This window comes from Polypterus senegalus, chromosome 7 (genome assembly GCF_016835505.1).
Source record: "Polypterus senegalus isolate Bchr_013 chromosome 7, ASM1683550v1, whole genome shotgun sequence".
Classification (NCBI taxonomy): Eukaryota; Metazoa; Chordata; class Cladistia; order Polypteriformes; family Polypteridae; genus Polypterus; species Polypterus senegalus.
In genome coordinates, this window is record NC_053160.1 from 33,831,783 (window position 1) to 33,851,775 (window position 19,993).

General features: G+C 39.0%; 1 protein-coding gene across 1 annotated transcript; it reads right to left on the reverse strand.

Moving 5' to 3' along the window:
- Window positions 1–734: 734 nt before the first annotated feature.
- LOC120532123 (transmembrane protein 171-like) lies at window positions 735–15,721 on the reverse strand. The gene is made up of 4 exons (XM_039758018.1): window positions 15,609–15,721; window positions 8,465–9,040; window positions 2,982–3,114; window positions 735–1,071 (listed from the first exon to the last, which is right to left on the reverse strand). The coding sequence occupies exons 2-4, from the start codon at window positions 8,844–8,846 to the stop codon at window positions 894–896; spliced, it is 693 nt and encodes a 230-aa protein (XP_039613952.1). The 5' UTR covers window positions 8,847–9,040; window positions 15,609–15,721; the 3' UTR covers window positions 735–893.
- Between the last annotated feature and the right edge of the window lie 4,272 nt (window positions 15,722–19,993).

Consider the following 19,993-nt stretch of genomic DNA (forward strand, 5'->3'; position numbering starts at 1 on the left):
CTGAAGGCACAGACTATGGCTATTTAAATAAACTGAGAACTTTGTCAGAATTTATAAAGCACATTGCTCACCACCAAACAAGAGATGCACTTTTTACTTTTAATAGCTTTGTCATTAAACTGCTGGCAGCCTCTCCTGAGTGAGTACCTTTCTTCAGAAAAATGCTGCCATTAATGATGTGCATAGAAAGACTGATGAATTGTGGAGGTAAACTGGTAGCTGCTAAATCCACAACACTTTTCAAGACAAGTCAAACACTGTCAGAATTAGTTCCAGCTTCCATTTATGTCAAAGCTGAAAAAAAATAGGAAGCAAATGAAGTGAATGACTAAATCTAACCTGCATTCAATTAAATGAACTCGAATTTTCACTCACTCAACAGGTCAGGGGCCTCTTGCATAATGGCGTGTGTAGAATTCACACTATACCATGGCGTAAACACAAAAGCGGAAATGTGCTTACGCACAAAAGAATCAAGATGCATAAATCTGCGCGAACACCAATTTCCACGTTTTTGCGCTACATAAATCCCAGTCAGCATGAAAAGTAACACACGTGCATGCGCCTGCTCTCCCGCCCCGTCTCCCCAGAATTTCGCCTCTTTGAATATGCAAATCAATATAAAAACAGCCCTTAAGCTCAGCGTTCTGTGAAAAGGCAATGACAAACGTCTCATGGGTAGTGATAGTCCACTTGTGACATTATACAAAAAACCCACAAAGAAATGCAAAGTGTTTTTTTCTATAAATAGGATCTTTATTTTGAAACACTGTACAGTAGTTCAAGTGCAGATGCTTTCTGTAATTATAGAAAAGGCAGAGCCACACAACATTATAAAAATATTAAAAACAACGATATACATAACACACTACTAAAAAAATGACAGAAAAGTGTTATGAGATGGAAGTTATTTGATCCAGATCATTCTTTTCATAAGCTGGTGGGGGCTCATAAAAGTCATTGAAGTGACACACACTATCCATGGATATACTTGGTATAGTAATAGTGAAAATGGAGCCTTCACCTGGGGAATAAGCACATCTTCGCCCTTCAGACACAGCAACTTGAAGCCTGGAAAGGAAAAGCATAGTATTGGGACTGAAATCCACTCTAGTATTTAGGTGGTAGAAGTTAGAAGCCATTTTCTTCACACAAACCCCAAAAAGAAACAAACTGGGTCATTGAAGAGATTAAGGGATGCATTTTAACAGAGGATTAGACTTCTAGCTCAGTGGCTACTTTTATTTAGTATACAAAAGTAAATGGTTTTGCTCCATTATAAATGCCTGAATTAAGAGAAAGTACATAAAAAATGTTCAGTTGTAATGCTATTGTCTGGTAGTTACTTCAGTACCGAGGTATTACTGTGGTTGCAAAATAGACTTTTTTTTTTTTTTAAACTAAGGTCCAAGTTACAAAAGTTTGTATCAGTATTGCTCATATGATCAGGATTACAACAGTTACTTTCCGAATTTGTCATGGTTTGGAAATGTGATTTTAGTTGCTCTGTTGGGCGAATGTCTGTCTTATCATGGATAGATTAAACTTGCATAGGGTGCAATTTGTGGAACCACACACACTTATCTGATTGGTTAGGCAGGATAAGAATCGGAGGAAGAGGCTGGATACGTAAAAGAAAAAACCTTACCACCCAGACAGTCATTTCTCAGCCCTGTTTCAGCATCATCTGACTTAACACAATTAGACTCAAGCTGATTTTTTTGACTGCAAATTAGCTTCTTTCAAACAGTTATATGCAATCAACATTAAAATAAGACAAGCTGTATGCAGTTTAGTTTCACATTTTACTACTTAACTGATTTAAAAAAAAAAAAAAAACACAAAACAAAAAAAAAAACCCATACCCTTAATTGAGGGAGCTTGTGACCCCCAAAAGACAACATAACGACAATGGAACATGGTACTCAAAAAAAAAAAAATAAAAACCCACAAAACCCTGCTCAATGGGAGAGAAGGTATGAAATTTGTCCAACATTTAATACCTTAGACTGTTCCCTATAACCTCATGTTAGACAATTCTCTATTTCAATTATTAAATAGATCTGCCCCTACTTATTTTTGGTGGCAAATAGCTCAAGCTACTTTGAATCCTTGTAATAAGAGGCAGACTACAGATTATGTTACAGCTTAAGTATGACCTGCTGGTATGCCTTGATGCAGATACCATGGACTCATTGCAAGAATAAAACAGATTTCACAATACTTTGTTACCCCTGTTATGGTAGGGGGGTACAGATATCGGGAGAAACCCACTAGGTTTTGATAGTGTTTCACCTCCATATCTATCGACCTGAGGGATTTGAAATTTAGTGAAAACATTTAGTGTAAGTATATTTGATGAAAGATCACACTTTCAATAACACTTCTCAGAGTACCAAACTTTGAACATTAGACTGCCACAAATGCAGTGACAAGTCATCTGGTAGTCAAAAGATGAACATTGCTCAGCTGCTGTTAGAACCTGGAGTTTAAACATTGCTTAATGCCACTGCTTAATGCAGCTGGCAGGTTGTGGAGTTTGATAAAAATGTTAATTTCTAGCATATAGCATTGTCCAGGTATTGCGGAAAGTATAACTTTAAAAGTGCAAGATTAACATTTCAGCTCTTCAGTGATAAAAACATTGAAAAGTATATAATCTATTTGCATGAAACACTAGGCTTTACACATTGTAAAAATCATCTCAGAGCACACAGCTTTTGAGTTCTGGTCTTTTGACTGGGGTTCACATTCCTTTTATTCCCACAAAACATTAAAGGACTGGACAAACTTTTCTGGAAAGTTTCTTAAATATGATGGGGAATTTATACTTTGAAAAACTAAAGCCAAAATTCTGCACACCACGGAAAAAAGGTTGGACTCCATTACATTAAGTGTCAAATCTTTTGAGATTGTTAGACAATGGTTAGAATAAGGCAACAGGCTATCAAGCATTGCATGGTTAATGTCATGGTTCCTACCTTTGATTGAAAGTACTGTAATAAGATGGTGGGCTGCTATATGTAGATCGGGCACTGCCACCAACATTCCTTAAGGGTGGCGCATCAGGAAAGTACGCTGGGGGTGGAGGTGGAAAAATAACTACAGAGTCACCTAAAAGGAAAGTTAAAAGAAAAAAAAAAAAGTTTTGAATGCAAACACAATAACCACTTGGATGTACAGACATGCTGTGAGCTATGAAGAAACTTTACTGGATGCTATATAGGATGAACAGATTCTGACTAAGCAGGTACTGTAGTTTTGATGGCACACATTAAGACTCAATTAAAGGTTCCTAAACAAGAAATAGGGAAGGAGCTCTAAGTTTGGCCATCATGCTTGCACTGAGCATGTATGAAGTATTTATGTTCCATTATAAACATCCTCTTGGCTGCATTATTTGTAGATTATGACTCAATATTTTACCAATGCTATAGTTTACCAGCCAAGTGCTGCAACATACTATTGGTCATGATCAAAACTGGTCACTTTTTACATCCATGACATATGAAGTACAATTAGCTAAAGACCATCCTACGCCAACAACAAAAAGGATAGGGTGGTCCAGATCCAATTATGCAATTGCCATTACGCTATACCTTAAATTACATAGAAAATCACCTGAAAAATCCTGGACCATCGAGAAGTGTGCGAACGGACAACATGAAGAATCGCCTTCGCGCCAAACTGGAATCGTCCCCGCATAAATCAAAGTCATCCAGACGATCCGGATCTGCATAATTAGATCTGGACCACCCTGTACAATATTTTATCATAATTTAGATTACTGTATTGGGTATATGAAGGATATTCTAGCCATCATAAGCCTTTTTGGGCTTAATTTCTAACTTTAATAGCATTTTTCAATATACAGTTTTGCAGAAATAAAATTGCTATCATTACACTCAATGATTTGACAACTTAGAGTCCCATCACAGGGGGGTCCACATTTCCTATTCCATCTCTTTTCCCCTCCTCCCCCCTTTGGTCTTGTTTCCGTTCCAATCCTTGTCTTGTTGGTCATCTTTGCATTCCTCTTGTTCTCAACTTTATGACAGTGGTTCCCAAACTCAGTCCTGGGGACCCCCTCTGGCTACAGGCTTTTGTTCCAACCAGATTCACAAGAAGTGATAATGTTTGATAATTTCTCTTAGTTAGCTGGTCTTTATTTTTCCTCTTAATCTGCATTCAGAAAAGCACAGCAGTGTGATTTTTAGAAAACATTTATAATTTTTTTGCTATAGCTTTAAATGCTTAACATTGTTTTCTTCCTATTTTTCCCCTTATTTTGTGTAGTCTACTCCATTGTATCCCAACATTGACAATTATCAAGCAAAACACTGGTGAAAGGCTGCAACTGCATCAGCATCCGACCCACTAATTAAATTGATAATAGGAATCGAGAATGGAAATCAGGATGAACACATCCATCCATTATCCAACCCGCTATTTCCCAACTACAGGGTCACAGGGGTCTGCTGGAGCCAATCCCAGACAACACAGGGCTCAAGGCAGTAAACAAACCCCAGGCAGGGTGCTCGCGCGCACACAAACTATGGACAATTTAGAATCACCAATGCACCTAACCACAAGCTCATAAAAAAACAAATGCTTAATTTTTATTTAAATTTAACACATTTATAATTTCTTCATTGACACGAAAACACAAACTGGGAAATAAACAGTTAATTAGGCTAGGAGTCTAATTAAACAGTTGGTTGAAACAAAAACCTGCAGCCCCAGGACCACTTTTGGGAACCACTGCTTTATGGTATTGGAACATTAAAATGAACAGGCCATTACAACTCAGAAAAGCACACCAATCTGCATAATTCTTCCATATCATTAAGTCACATCTATCACTCCTTATCCTTAAGGAGGAGGTTCTACAACATGAGATTGGATGCAAAGTTGCCTCCACATCCTTGCCAATTCAATAATGGTTTTCCACAGTTTACTCTACTTGATAGACTGTGACCAGATTAAGAATTTTACACTCTACTTCCAAAAAACCAAAATCAACAGTGTCAATTTAAGTGTGTACATTACCTATAACAACTCCACTAAATGTTTTGGGCCTTTCCAAGGATTCCTTTAGTTTTCCCCATGCTGCTTTGAAACATCCAGGCACCTTCTTACATACATACTGGAAAATTCCCATGCCTTTTGGTAAGCTGTGTCAGTCTCTCCACCCCCCACCCCCCCCTTCAATAATGCTCTTCATTCTCCTAAAACTGCCTTTTCTATTTGTGGCAGATATTGTTTTCTTTGGACACGACTGCCACCATGCTAGCCCTAGCACTGTGCTGGAAATCCCAGGATTATCCTTCAATATTTGAAAATCCTCAAATATTGACTGACTGTCATATTGGTAACAAAGTCATTTGAGACTTGTTCAAGGTCACTTGGAAGGCAGATGTGATTTGATGTCTACACAGTGTGTTTTTTGCATGGATGTGCTATCCCTCCTCAGAGTTTCTCTTTTGCTGCTTGGGATCATGAGCTGAGTATTGGTTTAAAGTTTCAAATAATAACTTCTCCAAACACAGCAAAAAAAGCTCAAACTATAAAAACCAGTGACCACCTCAGGCTTATGCATACATTTTAACTTCAACTACAATTAGCCCTTTTCACACTGCCACATTTTTCCTACCGAGCGGTATTGTTGATAGGTAAACTTTATCCCAGTTATCCTAAGCATTGGCAGAAACGTGAAACATGAGCTTTTGTACGGTTTGTGTTCCTTGCATAAAGAGGGCACGAATTAAAAAAAAAAAAAACCAAAACCCCACACACATCATCTGCTGCCATAGTGCAATGTGCAGGCTACAAACATGGAGTACATAAAGTTTACAATGCTGCCTTAAGATTGCCTTTTTAGCTGGAACAAGCCGAGTCCTACTAAAATGGAACTGGCTTTTGAAGCAGCATGTGCTCATCTCGGATGGAATACAAGGATGGGAAGCGTAACACCAGGGGCCTCATGTATAACGCCGTGCGTTGAACTTGCACTATAACATGGAGAAAAATCCAGATGCAGGAATCTGTGTGTACCCAAACTTCCACGTTCTTCCGCTACATAAATCCCAATCAGTGTGAAAAGTAACGCACATGCACGCGCCTGTTGTCCCGGCGCAGCTCCTTCCAGAATTACGCCTCTTTGAATATGTAAATCAATATAAATAGCCCTTAAGCTCAGCGTTCTGTGAAAAGACAATGGCAAAACCACGAGGAAAAAGAGAACAATTTCAGCGAATACCAAGTGGAGGCAAGGAAAAACGTAAAGGAAGCTGATCGAGTGGAATAGCGTGTCGGAGAACCTCGAAAGCTCAAGTTCACAAAGTTGCACAGTGCCCGAAATAGAAGTTGCATATCAAAGTTGCCGTGAAACGGCGAGCCGTAGCCCAAAGTCCGAGTGTCATATGAAAGCTCATTAGGGTACAGAGAGGTTAAAAAAAAACCACACACAGTGGGGGTTTTGAAAGCACAAAGTGTCAACTTTAAATCACATAGTTTATTTTGTCATTAAAGTAGATCATAAACTTAATCTTAAAATCATTTAATTTACTATTTTCTCAAATCCCATTGTAAGTAGTACGTTAAATGCTTTGTTTTGTATTTGATCTATGTGCTCTGTGTGTGTGAATCACTACATGCTTCTTAAACCAGTTTTCACTTCCTCCGACAGGACACAGAATCCATTACATTCATATTACAGCTCTCCGAATAACTAAAATACTGAAATGTATGCGCGATATTTTCATGACAGGAGTTAAAGCATGTTATTAAACATGGGAACATGGTGGCGCAGTGATTGTGTGCGCGACATTCGATAAAATAACTTATTGCAGCAGTACTGTCTCTTTCAAACGTACTAACCTCCAATTCTTGTCCTTCCTTTTTCTCCAAATACCCAATCGGCTCTGTAACAGACGTTGAGCCATCTGTAAGCTTAACGCCGATTCTTCAGAACTTTTAAAGGAACATTAAAATATCTTCATAGTACATGTTAAATTATTCTATCCTTCACGCCAGTCCCAGTGAAGCATACAGTGCGCGGCAGGAACAATCCGTGAACCAGATCCTTGCTAGCGTAGCGACACCATGTCTTTATTAACAATATAAAGTTAAAGTTTTATCTGTATAACATATTTTGCTGCATTTCATCTTAAAAATGATATCGTCACATAAATACATGCTTTATAAAGTGGCTCAGGTTTTGCAATATTAGAACTATCGCAAGTTTACAGTGAGGCGATTGTACTAATAAGTACAAACAGTTTTACAAGGAGCAGTTGGAGTGATTGATTGCGCTTAGAGCTCGTGGGATGAAACTCCTGTACGGACCTCTGGTTCAGAAACAAAGGTTTTGAAGCATTTGCCGTGTGAGAAGCAGTTCAAATAGGAAGCATGGCTGAGGCAGCGTTTGCTTGATGCTGTATACCGATAATTCTCTTTCCGATCAGCTGCATCGAGTGGTGCAGAGTAATACGGAAAAAGATGATCCGCTGTGGCAACCCGTAAGGGGAGCAGCTGAAAGAAGGTGGTGCAGTGAGAGTAACGATGCTAAAGCAGCTATGGTATTTAGAATAGTTTGACCATTCTGTGGACCATTATATTATTATTGGTTAATTACAATCAGATGCATTAAACGAACAAACAATATGCGGTTAATTGCAGTGTATTTATAAAAGCTGTGTCAGGGATGAGGATCTAAAAAAGATAAACCATACAGGAACAGTATCATTGCTTTGATGCTGGATGCCGCCAGTCTGCAAAACCGAGCCTAGAACTTGTGTACGACAGGGTATGAGGTACTGTGGAAATGTGCGTGGCTTTACGCCGATCGATCGATCGATAGATAGATCGATAGATAGATAGATAGATATGCTAACATATAAAATCCGTGATGGAGTCAGAACGCGAAAGTTGAAGCGCGATATAGCAAGGGATCACTGTATCAGATTTACCTTTGTTTATTCTATATACTACTGCATATAGCAGAAACTTCACATATTGACAAAGTTAAAATTTACCTTATTATAAAGCATTTCCTCTACTATGTTTATGGTCTTAACCTAGTTTTTGATAAATGTTATGTAGTTTTTTTTCACCATTTCTTGCATTGCAAAAATAGACTGGAAATAAAAGGAGAGATCACGAACAAACATGATCCACTGCTGCCTATCTAAAAAGGAAGTACCCACCAAATTGTGACAAGGACTAACTGGCTTTTCCAATTACTATCATGGAAAACGTTATCAAGGTGGCATAATGTAAATATACTGTATACATAAAAAAAAACAATTTCAGGACAGAAAAATTCAACTTTAATCAAAAGCATTAAGAACTCCCAGCATTTTTAGACTCTACAAATCAAATTTTAGTGAGCCCTCTATTTTCAATTAGAAACAAGATAGAGGGCAGTCCTCACCACTACTCCCCTTAAATACTCTACACTTACCTATTGTGATCTGACAGGGCTCCAAGGAGTCTGGCTGTTCAGCAGGCAAAGGTGCTTCCTCTTGTGATCCAATCAAATTCTGCTTTCTGCGAATGCAACCTGTAGCCAACAGGGCTATTCCTACCGCAGACACTAAAGGGCCAAGTATCTGCAAGGCCAAGAAGTTGCAGGTTTTGTTTTCAGACTCAGGACTGGTGCCATCACCAGACTGCTCACCACTTGCCTGTGTGTCACAAGGCGGGAACCAGAAGCCAATAACTGTGACCAAGAGTCCCACAGACAGTAAAAGAAAACCAAATATTAAGAAACGAGCAAACCACTGCTTCTTATCACACATGAGAAGATCGAGCCAACCCTCAGCACTCTGTAACCAGCTGGTCATTTGCCACCCAGTCTATGAAGGGGCTGAAGTACTGTAAATGATCAGTCTCCACCACTAAACAAGCCTTGAGGTCAAACAAAAGGATATCACAGGAATGGAAGCTCAAATTGGAACTTGGTAGAGATGTCACCTGAAGATAAGGCGTTAGGAAGGCTGCCCAAGATCACGGTTTTAGTTCAATACAACGTTGACATCTTTGGTGGGGGGAAAAAAGAAAAAGTAGTTAATAACCTACAAATAAAAGATCTAATGAATGGTGTACAGATGGGTCAATAAGCAGATATTCAAATTTAGAAACATTTAAGTTAATAGCTAAGCTGTCCCCAATACCTCATCCAGATACTTCTTAAAGGATGTCAAGATGTCTGATTTGACTACAAGGCTTGGTAGTTTGTTGTAGTAGTGTTATTAACCACTTTAACAAAATATTTATTCAGCTATGGGAAAACAAAAGCCACCAAGTAATTCTTATCCAAACTACATGGGAGTAATGTGAGGCCACAGTTCACAGAATTAACGAAACCTCTTTTTAAAATGTAGTTTTGTTTTTTTTTTTTTAATTACTCAAAACTAAAAAAACATGCTACATTACCATGAAGGTCTGTTTCCTTGAAGACAAAATTATTTCAAAACATTTAAAAAAAAAAAAAAAAAGATGCAACTGGTAGTTCTTGCATTTATATGGTGTATTTTAGAAGATTAAACCAAATGCAACACATTAGCATGTCTAGTTTCATAACTCAATACAAATGCAAGATTACAACCTTAAAAAAAAAAATCCTTTTCACATCATGTAAAATTAAGGTAAATACCATTTTACTGCACTAACTTTAAACAATCCACCTTGAAGGTTTCGTAGTTACTAAATCATTAATGACAGCCACAAAATTCACTTGACAAGTTCCTATTGGATGAAAAAAAGATTACACTTAGTCATTTGTGGTCCATTGCTGCACATATGGAATTTATTACGGATTTCAGAACACCATCTTTAAAAATACCAGTAAGCCAGCAACTGTGGAATTGATTGGAAGTCTAGATGAGGTTGGTGGGGTACCACTTGCCCTGTGATTGGCATTAACACCACCCATCACCGCAGAATAGAAAGTGGTCATACTAACCACAGGGTTTTGTTCCGCGTAGTTAAACAACTTAAACCTGCACCTGGCCCATACTAACATAAATCCATCATCAATTTACATCTTTCCACTCCATCTAGTTCCTATTCTTAATTTTCACTACTCACATCTGCATTTCTTAAAGACCTGTTTTGTAAGAGGAGGCTTACTACTTGCGTAATGGGCCCCATCTCCACCACACTTCAATCCTGGTTTCATGCCATAATCCCAACTGTTACAATAATTGTCAGCCAAGTTGAAAATCACTTCCGTTACCCCAAAGTTAGTCTGGTCTTAATGCTGACAATCTTAATTTTCCGCCAATTTCTCACTTATCTTTTTTGTCAAAAGTCCTTGAGTGTGTTGTGGCCTCTCAACTCACCAAATACTTAACCTCTAAAACTGATGAAACCCTTTCAGTCTGGTTTCAGGGCATAGCAGGGATGTGAAACTGGTCTGCTTCGAGTAACTAAAGATTTGCTTATGGCAGCAGACTCTGGACAAATCAGCATATTAATGTTAGATCTTTGTGCAGCATTTGACACCGTTAGACAAGACACTACAGTCCAAAACGGAGAACATGCTCTGTATTTCTGGCATTGCCCTCCATTGGCTTTTAGACCGATAGACAAAAGCTTGTTAGTCTTGGCAAGAGCAGATCCAGCTCAGCACCAGTCACACAAGAAGTTCCTTAGGGCTTTGTCATTGGCCTTCAGCTCTTCTGTATTCATATGCATCCCCTTGGCCATATTTTCTTAACTTTGGACTGGGTTATTGTTATGCACAGGATACTCCTCTCTGTTCCAGTGTTAAAAGAAAAACTTCAGAGCTCTCTCAGCTCACAGCGTGTCTCAATGAAATTAAAACCTGGATGGAGCAGAACACTAAAACTAAAATGCAGCAAAACAGTTCCTGAAAACTGCCACTAAAGCGCAACTTAAGAAAATGAGCTCCTTTTTAGTCACTCTTGAAAGTGATCTCTCATTAGACCTCCTAATGCAAGGGATCTTGGTGTCATCTTCGATTTATTCCATTCCTATTCCATCTACATAAACCATATTAAGAAACTTTCACCTCTGTAACATGTTCGCTCATTTCTAGTATTTTCTAATGCTGAGAAACTTGACCATGCTTTTAACACATCCTGCATCAATTATTGTAACTTCATACTGGCAGGTGGTTCTTCTAATCTTATATCACACCTCCAGCTGATTCAAAACTCTGCTGCAAGAGTCCTTGTATGAACCAGCAATGGGGAGCACAAAACACCCATCCTGCTTTACTTTGACTAACCTATGCATCTTTAAATGGCCTTGCACCAGACTACATCAGTGACCGTCTCCACTGCAATGCTGCCCTTCACCCACTAAGGTGCTTCGATTCTGGCAATCTTGTTGTGCCTCACACTAACGTGCACTCTATGGGTGACAAGGCCTTCACTTGTTTGGAATGACAACCCAAAATTAGATCAGCCGACTCTTTTTTTTTTTTTTTTAAATAAAACAACCCACCACAACACACACGCCACAATTTGACTCCTCTGTTCAGGAAGGCTTTTAACTTAACCCTAACATTCTGCCCCTTCTTTCAGTTGACCTCTGTTTGGATGTGCAGGATTAATGTGTGTGTGTGTGTGTGTGTGTGTGTGTGTTATATCAAATTGTGTTATTTGTTCAGGTTTTTCTTTTAAAATTTTACTCTGGTTTATTGTCTCTCTTGAATGCTTTGTATCTCCTGTACGTATCTGTTTAGTGTTCTATGCAGAACTTAGTACCCTATGTTACATATACCCTTCTGTTCAAATAAGCACCTTGAGCATGGGAACAGCACTATATAAATAAAATTGTGGCACTAGAAGTAGGAAAGCGATTTGCAGAATGGCCTGCTCCATTCAAGCCATTATACACTCCTGCTTATGTAGCCTCACGCAGTGGTCTCAAACCATCTTAAAGACACAGTTACTGATGCTGCCATTACAAAACCACTCAGATTGTCATGAGCTGTTCAACCCCGAGGGAAGGAACCCTTGTTTGACACCCCCATGTTTGTAGAAGTTTCCTCCCACATCCTAAAGACAAGCAGATTAGGGGAATTGACATCTCTAAAGCAAGCCCAGGATGGGAGTTCAAAGACACGAGGATGAGTTCCAGCCTTCTGCAACCTTGGGTTAGAGTTTGCAGATTTAAGAATATTGGTATATTAATTGCAGCTTTGTAAGAATAACAACACGAGTCACTTTAGTTGTAGAGGATGCTGTAATAATAGAAAACTGTTAACATTAAACAGTTGGGCCTTTAGCTACTCAACTGAAAGGCCTTACAGAAGCAATATGTTAAAGAAAACACTGACATGGAGTCTAGTAAAGAAAAAGGTTAAGTCCAGATTAGATAAGTTTCTTAGAGGTTTACTGCATTGCCTTTCATTTGTTCAGCATGGATCATTGGGCCTGTTAAATGCTAGATTTATATTGTGTGGCAAGGCTCAAATGGAACAAACCCACTGCAAGGAAGGGCTAACTAAGTTGACAAACTCCAATTAGTCACTTATAGTAACACTTTGAGCACCACCAGCCACAGCAATCACTTTCAGCCAAGAAGGTGGAATACAGACCAGAGTTCATGTCCTTGGAGCCCAAGTAGGGCCACAAGTGCACCTTGTTGCAGAAAGGAATCTAGGAGGAGGAAGGTGGATCTGAACCAGCCAACAGAGTCCAAATGCAATAAAATGCATGCTTTAGCACAACACAATTAGAAACTTCTCAATCACACTACTCCAATGTTAATACATTAAAATTCCTGTGGGTACCTCTGGTTTTCTGGCATTTGCACATTTATGTCTTACCTTAGTTTACACTACATATAGAACCCCTTAAGTACACTAAAAATATGTAACTCGTTTGTTATACATGTAGCATAATAAATGTAATTTTGACACCACATTGCTTAACTTTAATGAGTGTGTGGAGTCGTCCCTGCAGGACTTCTGCTTCTGTAGCAGACCTTTCTTCCCAGTAGGTAAGAGCTGTGTAGGTAGTAGTGACAGGCATTAGAATTGCATCGAATCAGTAAACTCAGACTGTTTAAGTCAACCGATTCATTTGAATCGCCACAAGAATTCAAGGCCAGGCCTGCACCAGGAAGTCTTCTGGAAGGGGAAAAAAAAACCAAAAAAACTTCAGTTGAGGCAGGAGTTGGTGGCTACATGGGCCCAAAATGATATTCAAAAAAGGCTGCACTTGCACAGAGATTTATTTGTTCTTGGCCTTAGCATGTTATTGACCCTTTCTTTCCTGTAGTTGCAATGATGAAAAATTAGCCTTCTCTTTACAAGAGCTAGCTAGTTTTCATTAATCATTTGACAAGAACTGAACTTAAGTTATAGGTCTATATATTATTCCTGCACATATGAAAGGATAATTCAATTGGACCAATTAAGAGTCACAGGGTGAGGGCAGTTATCCAAGCATCACTGGGTGCAAGGCAAGAAGCAACTGGGGTGGATGGTATGCCAGTCCTTTGCATGGCATAATCGCACAGACAAGCACACCAAAAAAAAGTGGGATTTGAGCAAATCTAGTATCCTGTAAAGTTTCAGTTTAGCTTTCATCCATTTGCTAATGATTCTAATTTGAAACTGATGTGGCACAACAGCAGCTACTGTTCATACCCCAAATCTTCGGGGGCTCAGGTTGGAGATGGAACAAAGTAGACAGATATTATTTACTTCATAAAACACAAAACTAAATATATGGTGGTAACTGAGAAATGACACATTTGCAGCATTCAGTGTTAAAACGGCACACACACACCCCCACACACCAAGCACACACTAGGGACAATCAGAATATATCACACAAAAATGAAAATGACAATAACAAATTACTATGTACTATTTAACAATTACTACAATGGAGATATTTAAATAATTCCCCTTCACTAACATTCTTCCCTTGCCTCTTTTTTCTAAAGGCAGCTCTGCTCTCGTTTGTTTGCTTTATCCTGAGATTGAGTGTGTAAGTAGCCCCTTTCGGTGGGAGTAAGTCGGCGAAATAGTCAAGATCCACATTTGTAAAATAACTTTACAACATACGTATTTTTACGCATTAAAAAATTGTGTAATTTTGCAGGATAACATTAGCTTGTCAAAGTCCTATATATAAAAAAAAAAAAAAAGTGCAGTACAAAATGTATAAAAATCGCCCCTCCGCCCCCAGCATGTAAGTTGTTACCGACAACAGCAAGCATCACCTGAGAGTCTAGTTACAGGCGAGATAGTCTGAGGCCTGTAAGATGACACACCTGCCAGCGGTATCTGTGACTCCGCCCACTTTCCAAGAGCCTCTCCCGATGTTTCGCTGGTGTACTGACGCATATATTGCATGCCCGTCATATCGGTTTCAATTCCTTTTAGTTCTCGCTCTCAAATCTGTGGGATCGGTAGTTTAGATGCTTGTGTATTCAGCATTTATTAAACTTATAAACTATTGAGTTCTCTCAGTTGTGCATCCGGAACAAAATGACTGGATAGATGTATCTTTTTAATTGGTTGTTTATAGAAATTTTCTTCATAAATCAACGTAACTTGTGAAAAAATATTTTCTAGTAAAGCAACACATCGCAGGTAATAAATTTAAATTGTACAGTTAGAGGTTAGGAGCACGCGCTGATACTGCGCACTGCTGCATCCACCATATGACAAACCAACGCAGGATCCCAGATTAGGACCCAAGTGCAGCCATACAATGGGTGACCCCTCAGCACCACACTAGTTCAGATGAAACGGAACAGTGTTAGGGTTGTGTGTTTTTTGGGGCAATTCTGCCATAAACCCCCAGGTTTATTTTCCTGCAGGTTGGATGGCCTACATGCAGAGCTGGATACTGATTAACGTCATACCCAGGACGCCAAGGGCCCAACGAGGTAGTGTCACCTTTACGGGATTTAAACCGGCAACTTTACGCTTACTTGCCAGTTCAAATTCCTAGCCTCCGAGCCGCCATTCCGCCCTAACGGTTATACATGGGGTAAAAATAAACGTCGTCGTGTTTTTCATATGAATAGGAGGTGGTTCCGGGCCCTCATAGTGTGTGAAGTCCTCGGATGGAGGCCTAAAACCGCCCGACTGCAGCTGGATACTTCGCGAAAAAATGCATTTAAAAAAAAAAAAAGTTTTGTCTAGAAACAGCCATTACTCAAAAGTCATCACTTATGTATTAAAAAAAAAATCAGAAAGTCGATTCCTTCAGTAAGTAGTCACCACTACTTTTTAAAATGTATTTTGCCGCCGTTTACACACGTGCAAACGGAATTTTTAACCGTTTATGTGGCAAATTTGACGCGCTCTGGAATATTCGTATCTGTGCGAGAAAGTATTGATACATACATTTAGCATTCTTTAAATTTAAGCCACTTTCCGGAAAATGCTTTATTGAGGCAACATTTATGCGTTTAATGTTTTGCTTTCTCTGTGTTGGGGACCAAACGTCAAACGCAATCCACGCTCAATCGTTTCCAAGAGTTTACATCACTGCATACGTCCAAATAGGAATCGCCATAAAGTGGGCCTGGCGCGTGGCTAACATACCAGAAGCTCCAAACCGAATGCACTGACCACTATAAAACAATAATTGAACAAGAATCCCTACCTGCCGCCCTTCACTGCCCTCTGACTCGCTGCTGTGTGAAGGCGTGCCGCTCGCACCGACTGAACTGCCACGCGAGTACTTCGAGGTTCTCGATCTGCAGATTAGTCGCGTGCGGATTTAATTGGCGTTTTAAAGGTGTAGCATTTGTAATTCTTGCACCTGAATGGCAATTCCAATAATTTAACATTTTGTGTGGTGGCAATTTCGGTAGTTTTGGTAAGTAACCATTTTTTAGTAAATCAGGCGCGTTTTCAATGATGGTAATGTTTATGCTTCTTGTGCGCGTTACTGTAAAGGTACTATCTTTAGTTTCTTAAAATGGCGCTCTATACACTCTTCAGTAAATTCTCCCCATTTGTTCATCAGTTTTTCAGCTCGAGGTGTTGCATTGGACTCAACTTTTATTGTTCAGTACTGTATGTTTGCCAGTTTTAGTATGGAATAAACGAATTTAGACGATTAATAAATATTAGCTTCATTACAAAATTTAGTTTAAGTGATCTGAACAATTATGTGTAAACACCAATTAATCTGAAATGACTCCCACATTGTTGTTGCCCATACTACTAATTCCAACCACCCACGCAAGCAGAAGTGGTGATGGAAAAATGAAGCTTTGAGGGTTTCTTTCCATTTGTACCGAAAAAGATTCCAAGCCTCAGCCAAAGCTGTCAAACCGACGAAACGCTGTCAAACAAAAAATGTACACTTTGAATCACTGATGACGTTCAAAGCTTCAAACGTCACGGGTCACGTGACAGCGGTGTTTTGTACTTGGACACTGATTCGACTCATTACACTTCAGATTGACTGACATAAGCTTCGACTCTTCTGTATCATTTTCCCATCTCTAGCAGAAAGGCAACAGGATTTGCACGCAGGGAGGATGTAATTTATAAACCTTCTAAAATTAACGTAGATCTCATCATTTCTGCTTCTAAATTAGCTTAGTCCAGACTGACTGACATGTCTTTTTTTATGCGTCACATTTGCTGTTAAATGTTTCATGCTCTTATGCTGTTATAGTTATTTTACCTATCTGTCAAACTTCTAAATTAATTTATTGTGATTCCAGTTTTTTTCTTAAGGAATGTGCACAGTCATTTAGATGATTTCTCTCATTCTGTATTCCATATGTGCAGAAAGGAAAGAAACTTCTTAAAAACTGATCTTAACCTTAAACACACACAACAAAAGAAAAAGGTTGACAAGTTCAGCCAAGTTTGGGTGAATTATTTGTACAATTGCATCCAGGATGATAAAATGATAAAAAAGTGCAAGTTTCAATAAGTAAACTTAAGTAATCTGAACTCCCTTTTTAAGTTTTTAAGAACTTTAGCAATTAATCCGTTTTATCAAACAGATACAGTGGTGTGAAAAACTATTTGCCCCCTTCCTGATTTCTTATTCTTTTGCATGTTTGTCACACAAAATTTTTCTGATCATCAAACACATTTAACCATTAGTCAAATATAACACAAGTAAACACAAAATGCATTTTTTAAATGGTGTTTTTTATTATTTAGGGAGAAAAAAAAATCCAAACCTACATGGCCCTGTGTGAAAAAGTAATTGCCCCTTGTTAAAAATAACCTAACTGTGGTGTATCACACCTGAGTTCAATTTCCGTAGCCCCCCCAGGCCTGATTACTGCCACACCTGTTTCAATCAAGAAATCACTTCAATAGGAGCTGCCTGACACAGAGAAGTAGACCAAAAGCTAGACATCATGCCAAGATCCAAAGAAATTCAGGAACAAATGAGAACAGAAGTAATTGAGATCTATCAGTCTGGTAAAGGTTATAAAGCCATTTCTAAAGCTTTGGGACTCCAGCGAACCACAGTGAGAGCCATTATCCACAAAAGGCAAAAACATGGAACAGTGGTGAACCTTCCCAGGAGTGGCCGGCCGACCAAAATTACCCCAAGAGCGCAGAGACGACTCATCCGAGAGGTCACAAAAGACCCCAGGACAACGTCTAAAGAACTGCAGGCCTCACTTGCCTCAATTAAGGTCAGTGTTCACGACTCCACCATAAGAAAGAGACTGGGCAAAAATGGCCTGCATGGCATATTTCCAAGACGCAAACCACTGTTAAGCAAAAAGAACATTAGGGCTTGTCTCAAGTTTGCTAAGAAACATCTCAATGATTGCCAAGACTTTTGGGAAAATACCTTGTGGACTGATGAGACAAAAGTTGAACTTTTTGGAAGGCAAATGTCCCGTTACATCTGGCGTAAAAGGAACACAGCATTTCAGAAAAAGAACATCATACCAACAGTAAAATATGGTGGTGGTAGTGTGATGGTCTGGGGTTGTTTTGCTGCTTCAGGACCTGGAAGGCTTGCTCTAATAGATGGAACCATGAATTCTACTGTCTACCAAAAAAATCCTGAAGGAGAATGTCCGGCCATCTGTTCGTCAACTCAAGCTGAAGTGATCTTGGGTGTTGCAACAGGACAATGACCCAAAACACACCCGCAAATCCACCTCTGAATGGCTGAAGAAAAAACAAAATGAAGACTTTGGAGTGGCCTAGTCAAGGTCCTGACCTGAATCCAATTGAGATGCTATGGCATGACCTTAAAAAGGCGGTTCATGCTAGAAAACCCTCAAATAAAGCTGAATTACAACAATTCTGCAAAGATGAGTGGGCCAAAATTCCTCCAGAGCGCTGTAAAAGACTCATTGCAAGTTATCGCAAACGCTTGATTGCAGTTATTACTGCTAAGGGTGGCCCAGCCAGTCATTAGGTTCAGGGGGCAATTACTTTTTCAAACAGGGCCATGTAGGTTTGGATTTTTCTTCTCCCTAAATAATAAAAACCATCATTTAAAAACTGCATTTTGTGTTTACTTGTGTTATATTTGACTAATGGTTAAATGTGTTTGATGATCAGAAACATTTTGTGTGACAAACATGCAAAAGAATAAGAAATCAGGAAGGGGGCAAATAGTTTTTCACACCACTGTACAAAATGCTTTTAAACTATATAATGTGAAAGTTAATTTATGTTTTTCGTATGCGCGGCCAACTGTGTATCAGTGTGAGTATACGTATATCTTAGGCACTTTAGATAATTTACAAAAATATTTGCTTTGCACTGTTATTTTATGCCATCTAGATTATTGTGTTTATAGAAAAGAGGACAACTCAGATTTGCATGCATTCCATTTACAAAAAGTGAAGCAATAAAATATTAGATTTCTTAAAAAAAGAAGCTAACATAGTAATCTAGCACATTCTACTGAAAAAAAAACACAAGGCTGTCAGATAGATGTTATAGGCATTGATTAAGGGGCTAATGATCAGTGGCATTAAGTGATGATGGATAAACTGAAACAGAAACATTTGTGCAGATGAAATAAGAGTGGGCAAGGGACAACCATACTAAAATGGGGAGTTTGTGGCAAATCTTAGACCATGGCTAAAGTTAGCATAATGGCAAGATATAAGGTGCTCAGCCCGTGTCATCAACATCTCTCCCAAGCAGAACGTTTGTAGCAGACAGGCGTTTCTAGATGTGCTCTCCAGGCTCTTCTATAGAAGCATTAATAAATGGGCAAGGTTGGGACCAGAAATACAGTGTTTAGCCATGGAAACTGAGAGCAGCAAATGAGAAACACAGGAAGCTTGCTTCCCTTTGACATCAGAACATATCTAGCACAGAACTGGCAGAAAACACAGGGAACCCTGGTACACCCATCTACATTATGGAGAAGTCTTACCAGGGATAATCTTCATGAAAGTGTTGCAACCAAAGAGCCACTCCTTTATGGTGGAAATAAACCCAAATGACTCACAAGAACTGGGGTGCAGACAAGCAGTAGCAGGTGCCCTGGAGTGACAAGTCAAAATTTCCCATTTTTGCTCTTATCTATCTTGCCGTATCATCAGGGAGGCACCTGATCTGCTGCAGTTTAATTCTAGCAGCATGACAAGGACCTCACAGTCATGACCAGAATCAATTAAAACTGTCTGAAGTGAAAAGAGGAACAAGGAATCCAGTAACAGATGGCATGGCAACCACAGAACCCAGATCTTAAGGCAGCCTGGAATTATCTGCAAAAACAGAAGCAAGCAAGATGGCCAAAGTCTGCAGTTGAGCTGTAGTAAGGTCTCCAAGAGGCTTGGAACAACTGAGCATGTGAGGACCTTCACAAAATAAATTCAAGTATACTTAATAATTGTAAAAGTATACTTCATTGCTACTGCTTCTAAGGTAAAGTCCACTCACACCAAGTATTGATTTAATTTAATTTTTTTTCTGTTTACTGCACTTTTCTGTGATGTTTAATGATTAATAAAACTATGGATTTGACAGCATTTTTTTCACCATTGTCCAAGTCTTTTCATATGCATACAGTACATACATATGTACTAG

What these genes read in the sequence shown, in the direction of transcription:
- LOC120532123 (XM_039758018.1), bottom strand. Translation starts at nt 8,846, where the DNA reads ATGACCAGCTGGTTACAGAGTGCTGAGGGTTGGCTCGATCTTCTCATG. An exon ending in GCCCTGTCAGATCACAATAG is followed by an intron (nt 3,115 to 8,464) that starts GTAAGTGTAGAG and finishes CTTTCCTTTTAG; the next exon opens with GTGACTCTGTAGTTATTTTT. An exon ending in TACAGTACTTTCAATCAAAG is followed by an intron (nt 1,072 to 2,981) that starts GTAGGAACCATG and finishes TTTCCTTTCCAG; the next exon opens with GCTTCAAGTTGCTGTGTCTG.